The 12934-nt window shown below is 33.6% G+C and overlaps 1 protein-coding gene and 1 pseudogene across 2 annotated transcripts; both read left to right on the forward strand.

Annotated features, from left to right (window-relative positions):
- The first annotated feature begins 477 nt into the window (after positions 1-477).
- LOC120120500 (LAG1 longevity assurance homolog 2-like) lies at positions 478-4564 on the forward strand. 2 transcript variants are annotated; one of them, XR_005515906.1, is made up of 5 exons: positions 478-1439; positions 2242-2453; positions 3490-3644; positions 3969-4089; positions 4179-4564. XR_005515906.1 is itself a non-coding variant. In XM_039140140.1 (4 exons), the coding sequence occupies exons 1-3, from the start codon at positions 1350-1352 to the stop codon at positions 3620-3622; spliced, it is 435 nt and encodes a 144-aa protein (XP_038996071.1). In that variant the 5' UTR covers positions 478-1349; the 3' UTR covers positions 3623-3644; positions 3969-4564. The 2 variants fall into 2 exon arrangements, 1 of the variants encoding a protein (XP_038996071.1); XM_039140140.1 differs by having other exon boundaries at positions 3969-4564.
- A 3067-nt stretch (positions 4565-7631) lies between these two features.
- LOC120120534 lies at positions 7632-8443 on the forward strand (annotated as a pseudogene).
- Positions 8444-12934: the final 4491 nt, after the last annotated feature.

Genomic DNA, 12934 nt, shown 5'->3' on the forward strand with positions numbered 1-12934 from the left:
ATTATATGCATTAGAAATGTAAATGACCCAAAACTAATATAGAAGACTAAAATAAAATAACCAGAAACATAAAGGAGCAAATACTAATTAAACCCAACACAAGGCAGTGATTAAAATAGAATAATTACACATATCATGACTAAAGTCAAATATAAACAAAATGGTAATAAGTAAACTGGTGACTAGGATATAAATATGGAAAGATAAAGACTCAAAATGAAATAATGTAAACTTCATTTCAATGCCCAAATATTGAGACTACAAAAAAAACAAGGACCTACATGGATATTTGACCTTAAAAATTGATGACTAGAATAGGAATAAGTGGCTAAATTAGAGTGGCTTAATAAGTAATTAACCCTAAACTTAATAAATAACCTAAAACAACTAAACTAACATCACGCATCTTCTTCCTATTCTCTCCATGCGGCGCAGAGCTTTCCAATTCCAAGGGCGAGAACGATCTAGCCACCGAGCTTGGGTGGCCGCTAAGCCCCGGTCGGCCTTCCGTTCAACCGAGGGAGACACACAACCTTCCTAGGAGACCAAGAATGCTTCCTCTCCTATCAAAACACATAATCCGAAAACCCAAAGTCGTGGCCAACACCTGCTCACCGTAAATCAGCGCGGCCACGAGACTCGAACCCCTCGACGACGGCGACACCCCACTCCGACGAACACCGAAGCAAGGTAACCTAACTCCCTATCTTATTTTAATTATTTTTCTTTAGAACTCATGGAATTTACTTTAACAACTAACAAAATTATAAACTAATTTTTGTTATTAATTGCATTCGAATTGAACAAATAAGCTAAAGAAACTGAAATACAAACTGAAAATACCTTAGATTCGGTTCTGCTTTGATCGCCGAAAAATTTCCTGTATTTTATTGCTATTTTTCTCTGAAGATCGAGAGTAATTTCCCCCATTTCTATGTGTTCAATTACATGTAATTTATAAATTTATAGGGTTTACAAAACCCTATTTTTGGGTGTTTAAAACCTAATAAAATACTAAGTTTGTTGTTGGTGATAAACGTTGCCGAGAAATCCGGGAATGGAGACGAGAGACGTGCGGCTGAAGGGGAGAACAGAGTTGCTGGGTAGTTGTTTTATTATTGGGCCCGAGTGGACGAAAATATGGGTCTACAACATCATATTGGTTTTTCATTTTGGCGTTGCCTAAACCAAGAGTTCAATTTTCTTTTTCTTTTTTTTTGTATTTGTAGTATTCTTATTTTATCTGGGAAAAGAATCTCTTCAATGAAACCTCGGAGTCGGTGAATTGGAGTTTTTGAAGTAAGAATTGTAGAGTTGGAGGGTGATCTCTTTGAAATTGGTGTACGATCATGGAGTCGTATATCTGGAGCAGCAATGCCAAGCCAGAAGCTTTGCATTTCCTCGTTGCTTTACTTCGTGCTCTGTTTCCCTGCAGCCAGGTTCTTGCTTGACAAATTCATTTTTCGCTTATGTTTTTCTTTCTTTCTTTCAGTTTTGATTCTGTACTTAGTTTATTGTTTCGAAATTTTAATTGCCATTTTGGTTTTATAATATTTCGTTTGGCATGTATTAAGCTTGGCGAAATTAAGGAAAAATGGACGTTGGTGAAAGAATTTAGGGATTGTATTGAATTAATTAGGGAAATATAGATGTTTCTACGTTGTAACAAAATCGTCTGTAACTGAAATCGAATTTGCTTTAATTTTTCTTTTTGTACTTTAGGACTAAATTGAAAGAAAATTAAAAGTACATGAACTAAAATAAAATTTTATAAGATTACTATAATAAAATGATATAGTGAGTTCACTAAAGGCATCCAAAATTCACTTAATATTGATTTATGAAAAAAAAATTACTCTGTTTTCCACTTTCATTTTTTTATAATTTGGTACCAAAATGCAAAATGAAAGAATAAAGTCGACCGTAGTTGCCGGTGATTGTGTCAAAATTGCCTGCGTCTGCTGGCGACTTTGATAAAATCGTCTTCATCTATCAACGACTTTATCAATCACTGTAATTCGATACATCTTCAAATCTTTAATTTTTTTCCCCAACATTCATTTCCCCTAATTTTGCCATTAAGCTTAATAAAAATAGGCCATTTTATAATTCAAAAGAAATCCATCGCATCAAAAAACATGCTAGTAATTGGGCTAAGTGGTTTTGAGGTGAAGTCAAGGAGAAAAAACTGTTTTTTTCTAGCTTAATACAACATTTTAATTTTTATTGCTGTTCCTTTAGAGGTTGCCTGTCTGGTTATTGAGTACTGGATCTGCTCATTTGAGGAAGAATATTGAGGCTACACAGGCAATAATTGCAAAATGCTCAGAATCTATGTGGAAGCTGGCATACTTTGCTACTGTTGAAACATGGGTCCTCAAAATCACCTACTATGAGCCATGGTTCAGAGATGTAAAAGGGTACTTTAGGGACTGGCCAAATCAAGAGTTGAAGTGAGTAACCTATATTCCTGAATTTGTATCCAACTGTTGTGTTTACCAATCTCATATCTTGTTCTAGTATGCAATGTTATTCACCCCTTTTTCAGGTTATGATTGTCTTTGTCATAACTGTCAGAAGGTTAATGTTCCTCTTCAGTTCCAATGCTCCATGTTTCTTATGTCTAAATTGGCATTTCATGAAAGGCTCTTCTCTTGTTTATGATTATTCTCTCAGAGATAATGGTCAAATCTATAATTGTTCATTTCTTTAATGATTGAATGCTCTAAAACTACTCTTCTATCTTGAGATGAAGGGATGTATCTGCACTCAAGGGAAAAAGCTGTTTCCTATCTTAATTTCCTTTTGTTTTAATTCCAAAGAACGTTTTTTTTATTGTTCCTTAAAAAATGCGAAATCTGTCTATTTTATGTCTCAATTTTTCCGTTTTTACTTCACTCGAAATTAATTGCAAATAAGTTTGTATAAAAGCTGGTACTCATTAATGTGCACCTCTTTGTAAAGCTATGGTGAATGATTGCTCATATTAACGTATTTGAAAGCAAAGTCGCATCAAATATCTGATTATTGTTGTTGTGTTCTGTTATTGTTTTCCAGTTTAGTTCCCTTAACATCCCAATGATACTAATCTTAACGTTCACGACTAGCAGATAAGCCTAACTTAAACTTGTACTTATCATCTGTCAAGCTTGTTATCTTGTTTTATTGTACTTTCATTTGTGCTTTTAATTTGAATTGGAGGGGGTATAAGTGTTCTCGTGACCAAGTGAATGTGTTATCTTATCTCTGAAGTATCTTGCTCGGTAACATCTTATCTTCATGGAAAATAATTTATAATGAGATATTGTCTACCTTCAAGGAATAAATCTGTTTTTTTCGTTTTTTTTATTGAAATTTATGTGGTTTCTCTTGATACATACCTCAACATGTTTTTCTTTGTTCTTTTAATTATTGGATCCTGCATGGTCGGAGGACTTGGCTTGTTATACCTGCTGACAACTTACTTTTAATTTCTTCATTTTTTTTCAGGCTTTCCTTAAGCCTTTTCTACATGTGCCAATGTGGGTTCTACATCTATAGCATTGCTGCACTCCTTACTTGGGAGACTCGAAGGAAGGATTTTGCTGTGATGATGTCTCATCATGTAATACTACAATCCTGATTGGATACTCATATGTTACAAGGTAACTTACCCTTTTCTGTGGAAGTGCATCTACCCCGTCGTTTCTGTATAAAAGAGGCAAATATTATTCCTTGTGTATTGTTTGTATTTCATTTTTTAAAATATTATTATTATCTTTTATTCTATACATACTAAAATGTGTTTGCTTTCTGTACGCATATATGGTATCCCTAGTTGAATATGCTCCCGTTTGCAAGTTGGTTTGATAAATTATATGAACTTGTAGATATCCAAGCATGAAAAGATTATAATTGGCTTGTTTACGCTTTTTCCGTATGGTTCAATTGTCCTTGCCTATGAGCAAGTGCTGTGTTTTTGGAAGCAGCTAAAATTTTAAAATATACGGGAAGGGATCTCGGTGCTAGCGTGTGCTTCGGATTATTTTCCATTTCTTGGCTCGTGCTACGTTTAATAATCTTTCCATTTTGGGTCATCAAAAGTTCAAGGTTTGCCTTTAATGTGAATGACTTGGTTTCACTACATGAGCTGCAGACTGACTGATCAATTGTCTACTTTGGTGGTTGGCCTGTAACAGCTATGATCTTATGGAGTTCTTTCGTCCTTCAGAGTCATATCGCAAATTCTTGTACTAGTTTCTGAACACTATGTTGCTAATGCTACTTGTGTTCCACGTCTACTGGTGGGTTCTCATATGCTCCATGATCATGAGGCAATGGCAAAACTGAGGAAAAGTAGGCGAAGACATTAGATCCGGTAAACATCTCTTATATCTTGTTTTTTATTTCTTTTTTTAAAATAATTTGAGCTATTAAATATAATTCCATGATCATAGAATGTCATGATGTTCACATAACTCTCTGAAGAGCTTGCTTGTGTCCATGATGCTCTCTTAAAAGGAAGAGCAGTGTTGTAGAAGTTAAAAATCTAGTTATAAAACATGTGTAGAAGGCGCTTTTGATAGGAAATCCTTTTAAAGACGCGTTTGACGTGGAGTATCTTTTGCTCGTGTGACAGAGAAAATTATAAATATAAAAAATGAACTAAAAGGATATTATTTTAGGTAGTAATTTTTTTACAATGATATTTGAATAATAAAAAGCTTGTAATATTAGTTTATATATGTATAGGGTTGTAAGTAATGCCGGAATTGTTTTTTTATCGACTTGCTTGTGTTGGTTGAAATGCAGATTCCGAGGATGAAGGTAACTAAAATGAATATGTAATTGGTTGTGGGGATGTCAACCTCTGAGGGTTTCATTATTTATATACACGCGTCTTTAAAAGGATTAATTCTGTTTAAAAGATTAAATTTGGTGAAAAATCTTTTTTTTCTTTTTTTAAAAATAATAATTCAATTTAAATATTTTTAAAATTTAACCTAATTATTATACATATTGTAGTATGATAATAATAAATATAGGCATGGCCGAAAGGTAAAAAGAATAATTTGTTATCAACTTTCTTCTATAAAAACCTAATCTTTAAAGATTGAGTTCTTTTTTTCTTCAAATCTTCCATGATATTTCTCCGAATCTTTTAAACATGGATTATCAAACTATGATATAATTTAATATTTATTTATTTTAATAAGAATGAAAACATTACCGTAAAACACTAATTGCGAATAAAGACAGGACCATGGAAGGCACGAGTGAAATGGGAGATGGCTTCCAATATATGCATACTTTACCATTAGTATTAATAGTGGATTTGGCAAGTAATCAATAGCAACATTAGCTTTACGGCGAATAAGAAGAAAGTCGCATTCATGGTTTTGAAATGAGGCTAGCAATGGAGTGAACAAGTGATATGAGCTAGAGTTAGCCGTTGGTGAAGACACTAGCTTAGAAGCTTCCTCACAGTCCGTTTGATATTGAAATCGTTCAATTCCATGGGACCACGTTAGTTGGAAGTCCTTCAAAAATGTCCCGAGTTCAGCTTGCAAGGGAGACGAAATGATTGAACAATATGTTACTATAAATTATTTTAATTTTAACTTTTTAACTATAATCCTATAAAATATTTTAATTTTTTTTTGGTTTCTCACAATATGATTGAACAATAGTTTATGTTTAAGTAGATAGAAGTATGATATCAGTATTTTTTTTACCATGCTATTCTTAAGTTTTCAAACAGAGGCGGAATATGTTAATAGGTCAACAAAAAAAAGCAAAAAAAAGGAGATTTAAGTGTAAGGGAAGATAGTTATGGGCGTGGTGGTCTAATTTAAGACAATTTTAATATAAAATGTTATCATGTTTAATTTAAAAAGTTATATAAATTTATAATTTTTTCAGTTGTAATCAAAAAGTTATATTACAAGAGCGGAATTTAACCAAAAATATTAGGAAGAATGTAATGTTTTTTATTGCAACTTGTCAAATTTAAAAATTATTCTAACCTAAAAAGTTACACTTTTAATAAGATTTTCAATTACAATCTGTTCGTCTTTTTTGATCTTATATTAATAAGTTTGTATTGTATACAATAAAATTTGAAAAAAAATCCAGGTGGAAAAAATAATTTGAAAAATACAAGTGTTTGAGAATTGTTTTAGGATCTATGTCATTTGTTATAGTGCATATGAAACTAGCCAAGAAATAGTGACAAATTTCATAAAATACTTAAAATGAAACTTATCATATAAATCAGAATAAAATTTTATGAAACTCATCATTTTCTCATAAATATTTTTAAAATGATGTTAAATATGTAATTAATTTTTATTAAAGTGATATTTGTGTAAAAATATCAACTTTATTTATTTATTTAATTATTTTTTGTGTGTGAAAAAAAACTTTCTACATTAAAATCTTTAATATTCTTTTGCCAATTATTTTATATCTCGAAAAATTTTGATTTTTGCATAAAATACACAATACATATAATTAGTATGAAAACTTTGAGTGTAAGTAATTTAAAATATGAATAATTTTATAAAAGTTTTATAACTAGTATATCAAAATACACAAAATGATTAAGATGTAGTGATGAAGATAAAAAGCAAATGTTAAAGAATAAGTTGTTCAAATCAAATTCCACTAAATTTACTAAGTTCAACAGGTTGCACACACCTCATACGTTATTGCTCATTTACAATCTCGCAGAGGTCTGTGGTTGTAATTTATATTTCCTATATGCAGACTTTTATTTCCAAGTTTCTTTGCTTCCTCAATTGTAATTAAAAAAGAATAAATATTATTAATTGTTGTTAAAAAATAATAATTAATGAATAATAATTCATTTAATCCCTCAATTGTAATTAAAATTTTATTTTAATATTTTTTTATATTTTTAAACAATTAATTTTAAAAATTAATAAAATTTTCAAAAATATATGAAATTTATAATTTTTTTAAATTATAAAATTTTTCTTATCATCATCATCATTTGGTAAAGGAAATACTATTATAAAACTTTTATAAAATTATTTATATTTTAAATTACTTACACTCAAAGTTTTCCAACACTTTATTATACGTATTGTGTAATTTCATGCAAAAATTAAAATTTGTCGAGTTATAAAATAATTTGTAAAATAATATTTAAAGATTTTAATGCATAAATTTTTTTTATGCACACCCAAAAAATAAATAAATAAAGTTGATTTTTACACAAATATCATCATAACATAAAATTAACATTCGATTTTTTTATACATTTAACAAGGCACGGTGTATAAACCGCACCTTTTAACACGTGATATAAACTGCGATGCATGAGTCGTGCCTTCCTATAAAATGACGGTAACGCTTTACTGCCAAGTACCAGGCTTTGGTGGACCCAAATGTCGGTTTGTTCAATTTGACACATCACTCTCCTTTTATTTCCTGATGTCATATAATGACGTCATCTGCCACCTCATCAACCCATGGCGACTTCTGCTATCTACTTGGCACACGCCCGACATAATAGAGGTCTCCTAAGCCGTGTCTTAAACGGTGTAACCAGCTGGAATGCCACGTATATACTTCCGAATCTCCGTATATAAACGCCCCCTCTGCTCCTTTTTTCTGTCGTCCTTAACCAACTGAAATCTGGAAAAATACTTTTGCCCGCTTTACCATCTTTCTACGGAACAAGAAATCCCCGTCATGTTTCCGCCTTCAAGAACCTCATCACTGGTTCCACTTCCTCCGCCGCCGCCGCCGCTATTGATTCTTTTTTGATTTTGGTGCTCCCGGGGGTTCCACTTCTACTTGTACCGGCGCTGATCGGGGGAACACGGTACTTCAAGTGAGTGAAGTTCAGGATAAGTGCCACGTCTGCAAATTCGACGGCGGTCTGGGGTGCAATCTTTTCCCGCCAACTCAGCAAGACGAAAAAAAGGGGACAACAATTACGCCCACAACTAAAATTAGAGTTAAAAGAGTAAAGAAAAACTACAGGGGAGTCCGGAAAAGACCGTGGGGCAAATGGGCAGCGGAGATTCGAGACCCGAGGCGTGCCACCAGGGTGTGGCTCGGAACCTTCAACACGGCGGAGGAAGCAGCTTACCTTACGATAAAGCAGCTATCGATTTCCGAGGACCAAGAGCTAAACTCAACTTCCCCTTCCCTGATATCAATTCAACACCAGCAGCAGCAACCGGAACAGTTACACCAAAAATAACCAGTGCTCATGAAATTAATAACAGGTGGATGACTGAGGAAAAAGATAAGGTGAGCATGGAAACGGATAGGGGAAAAGGATTGGAGGATGAGATTCAGCAGTGGATGATGACAGAATTTGATGGGGACAACTATTGTTGGGATTCTACTGTTACTACCGGGAATGCTAATACTTTTTAACTTTTTTATGTATTTGTAGCAGAGTATTGTGTTTGTATAATTTACAATATCCACCATAGCCATAGGCTCTTCTTATATTTTTACAGAGAAAGAGTTGGATGGAGGTGATAACTACTGGTTACTGTAAAATTGTAATTTCCCATTCTCTATTTCTTCTTCTTCTTTGCCTAAAATTGAAGGATTAATCAATAACTAAGAGGAGGAATTTATATTCCAGATATATTCTTCTCGGGTTTTATGTTGATGTTTGCGGGTAGTCCTGCCATTCGTTAATCTATTTAAGACTGACTTGAACTTAGACATATGTAAATTTATAATTTTTTTATAATTGAAAATATTTAATTTATAATATCCTCAATTGTATTGAAAATATTACTCAACTAAGGGATGGACATTGGTCGGGTCGGATGAATTTTCGATCAACCTGACTCAAACTGAAAATTATATATCATCAACCCGAATCTGAATCGACCCGAAAAATATACATCCATAATCCAAATCTGAACGGACTTTTTGAGATAAAATTTGAATCAATCCGACCCGAAATAATATATTTATTAAAAACTATTATTTTATTTAATAAAAATAGAAATTTAATTGAAAAACATATAGAAGGGCATTACTGTAATTATTCTTAAATTCAAAAATTAGGGTAGCCAAGAATGGGAAGGGTCGGGGAGCAGGAGAAGCTCAACAGGCGCAATTGGAGACCGGGATTTCCAGTTCGACGAGACGAGAATGACAGACTCGAAGACCGAAAACCAGAAGCTATTCAAGGGATCGGTCAGGCATTAATCGTCGGAACATTGGACTTTCAGTATTTGTGGACAACGTCAGCAGGAGGACTTCTCAAGCACTCCTAAAGGGTGTCTTTAGTGCATATGGAAATGTGGTAGATGTATTCATAGCTTACAAAAATGCTAAAAGGGCTGATAGGATAGGATATCAACTTTCGAGTTTGTTAGATTTAGTATGTTTGGTGAAGCAAGTTTCGCATCCGAGAGAGGCGATGGAATACTAAAGATAGGTTTCGTGTCAGAGTATTCAGAGAAAAAGTCTCGAGTAACAAGGTCCAGAAAAAAGCACCTAGAGTTCTTAAAGTGTGGAGAAGAGATGCAACAGAGAAAGCTGGAAGATCCTTCAAGGAGGCCCTTTTGGATTTTAACGAGGTTTCGAGTGCTAACACAACAGGCGTTGGGGGGAGGTGGTTATGGTGGAAGAGGATACTCGAAAGTAGAATCGTTTTGACATAGCGAAAGTGTAAGTATCAGTTCAAAAAAGGTATGCCATCCCCGAAAGTATTACGGTTGTCATCAACGGATGTTGCTCGCCAATCAGAATCTCGACCGAGGAATTCAAATAGCATCATGTATTATTGATGGAACGTACCCATACTATGGACAGCAGCAGAGGATAATGGCGAGGAGTCCAACCCCCGAAGCGATTGCTGGATTATAAAGGATTAGATATTAGCGTAGCCCAGGACTTCCAGAAGGCCGGAGAGTGCTCAACAGCACATACGGGATTCCCCATGGGCGCTAGCTCGCCTGCAAGGAATACAGACAGACAGGATTTGGTAGAAGAGGTGGGCCCTCATAATATTAGGCTGGTTGAGGTTCCAGTTGTGTCAAGCAGTAGATTATCTAACTCGGCTGATTGGACTGGTTCTGAGGAGAATATGCTCAAAGGAGTTCGTTTACAAAAGCTGGCTATTGAAATTGTTGACGATATCGAAATTCCTTCCTCTATAGATCGGGTGGGCCATGATCAGGTAGAACCCAATTTAGCAGAGCTGGTGGATCAGCCTCGGTCTAAGCAGGTTGGTAGGCTCCAGTGTTATGGTCTAAGTCAATTGGGTAGCCACCCGTGTATGGAAATGGGCTTCAAACATTTGTAGTGGATGTTAATGATTGTCTAAACAAAGAAGAGGGAAAAAATAAAGGGAAATCCAAACCCACAAGAAGGAAGAATAAAAAGAAAGCAGTAAAAATGGTCAACGAGATCTCATCGGAAGCAGCCGCTACTTACGATGTGGGCAAGTCCTTGGGGTTTGAATTTAAAGCTTCAAAAGACATGGTTGTGAGAAAATTGATGGCGCTAGAGGGCAGGTCAGAGCTTTAAACACGGTGAGTGCTTATTGTGCGTGTGCTATTTACTGCGTTTATTATAAATTTTCCCTGTTGTCGTGGAACATAAGGGGTCTGGGCAGAACTGAGAAGGCGAGGGCCTTGAACTCGCTGGCGCTCAAATCTAAAGCAAGGATAGTTCTTGAAGATACTAATTTTTTCATCCATTTGGTTTTATATTCTATTGTTATTATTATTTTATTTATTACTATATTATTTTATATATATTATTTATAATTATTATTATTATTATTATTATTACAATTCAGGCCCAACCAAACCCGAGGCCCATTTACAAGAGCCCAAACAAATCGGCCCAAACCCACCAAAAACCCTAAAACCCAACTAGGGTTTTCATCTCACTTCAGCCACCTCTCCTTGTCCACCGTTGGATTTGGTTTAGATCCAACGGTCAAGATGATCCCAGCAGAAACCCTAGGGTTATGATACCCTAGGGCCACGCGACCGTCGTCTTCATTGCCACCATTCCACGCTGCCGACGCTCGTTGCCACGACACCCAATGAAGACTCCGAAATATCAACGCCAGCCACCCATGTTTCAATCTTTAGAGTGAGTCACCACTTTAGGTTTGATGACTCACCAAACTCTGCCTTATTATCCGTCCGAAGCAAGCGCCGGTGATGGCTATAAAGCCATCGATCGAACCTGCAAAGAGAGACACGAAGCAAGCCAGAGAACCAACAGCAACCAAAACCAACAAATATCATAAAACAATAAGAGAGATACTTACTGAGGAAGCCACACCATTACCGGAGTAACCACGCTCCTCTACGCGCCACCACAGAAACTGAAATACCAAAGGTATTTCTTCAGATTTGCAAAAATCCCTAGTTTTTTTAGGATAAATGAGGGTCGGATTTGGCTATAGATCCTCGGATCTATCATTTGGGACAATTTTGTATTTTCCGGCCGACGACGGTGGCCGACGGTGGGATCGACGGCAGCTGACTGGCGACCGGATTCCCTCCGGTGAGGGAATCTTAGAGAGAGGCGAGAGAGAAAATTTTTCTCTCCCTTAGAGAGAGAAGGAGAAGAGAAGAAATGAAAAAATTGGCCTCAAGGCCGGCTATAATAGGGTTTAAATTCCCTCAGCAAAACGACGTAGCTTTGGTGAGGGCTTTTGTGTAATTTCGCTTTGGGTTAATTATACCCGATGCCATCCCAACTTTGTAATTTTATATTTTAGTCACCGAAATCAAATCTTGGGACTTTTAATTCGGTTTCTTAATTTTAATTTTATTTATTTTAGTCCTTTACATAAAATAATAGATAATTTTAGGTAAAATAATAGATTTAGTCCTCTAATTTTAATAATTAATATTTTAATCCCGAATAGCATGTTTTAATTTAAATTGATGTCCGAATTTTATATATATTTATTTTAGTCACTACATTAATAATAAGGTAAAATAGCATGTTTAGCCCCTATAATTTTAAATGATTAATTACGAATTAGGGCACTTTATTTTAAAATGTTATAATTTAGTCACTAATTTTAATACTTTCATTTAATTACTAGTTTTATTACTTTTATATTTATAGTTTTAATTTAATTATTTTAGTTATTGTTTTAATTTATGTTTATTTCAATATTTTAATTATTATTATTATTTTTAGTCATATAAAATATATATAATATTTATTTATTATTATTTGTTTTCTATTAAATAAAATCCTATTTTAAATTTTTTTATTACTTTTAGAAAAAAATAATCATATTTTAATATTTATTTATTTTTTAATATTAAGAAAATTGTCTTAAAGCAACTAGAAGTATTTTTCTGATATTTCTAAGTAAATAAATATCTTATTTATAAAAATATAAAAGTTAATATATTTTTCTTAAAATTATAGTAATAAAATTGAAATTAAAAAATTATGAATTAAATATATCTTTGAGTTCTTAAATTTCTAATAATAGAGACAATTTATAATTAATAAGTACCAATTTTGGGCGTTATAGGGGTGCTAATCATTCCCTAAACGTAATCGACCACGAATCCCTTTTTACTAAATTTGTTTTTGGTTATACGCAGATCAGTTTATCTTTTAAATTATATTTTCTTAAAAATTATTTTAAAAGATTGTTTTTAGGTATTTGACCTACCTAACCCAAAAATGTCAATGACGACTCCCAAAATATTTTTTAAAAATCAAAATCATTTATTTATTCATTATATTTTTTTCCGCCAAGTACAAATTTCGTGCACGGGCAAAAACCGGTTACGACAGCTTGGCGACTCCGCTGGGGATCTGGTCAATCTTTGAAATTAATTATAAATTGTATGTATCAATTAGAAATGAAAAATTCATATTTATTTAATTTATAAGTCTTTTCTTTCAAATTTTTATACTTATGGTTTTATACTATTATATATATATATTATATTCT

This window comes from Hibiscus syriacus, unplaced genomic scaffold, assembly GCF_006381635.1.
Source record: "Hibiscus syriacus cultivar Baekdansim isolate YM2019G1 unplaced genomic scaffold, ASM638163v2 tig00110339_pilon, whole genome shotgun sequence".
NCBI lineage: Eukaryota > Viridiplantae > Streptophyta > Magnoliopsida > Malvales > Malvaceae > Hibiscus > Hibiscus syriacus.

Coding starts and splice junctions, on each gene's coding strand:
- LOC120120500 (XM_039140140.1), top strand. CDS start 1,350: ATGGAGTCGTATATCTGGAGCAGCAATGCCAAGCCAGAAGCTTTGCAT. Junction 1,440..2,241: donor CTCTGTTTCCCTGCAGCCAG/GTTCTTGCTTGA, acceptor CTGTTCCTTTAG/AGGTTGCCTGTCTGGTTATT. Junction 2,454..3,489: donor TGGCCAAATCAAGAGTTGAA/GTGAGTAACCTA, acceptor ATTTTTTTTCAG/GCTTTCCTTAAGCCTTTTCT.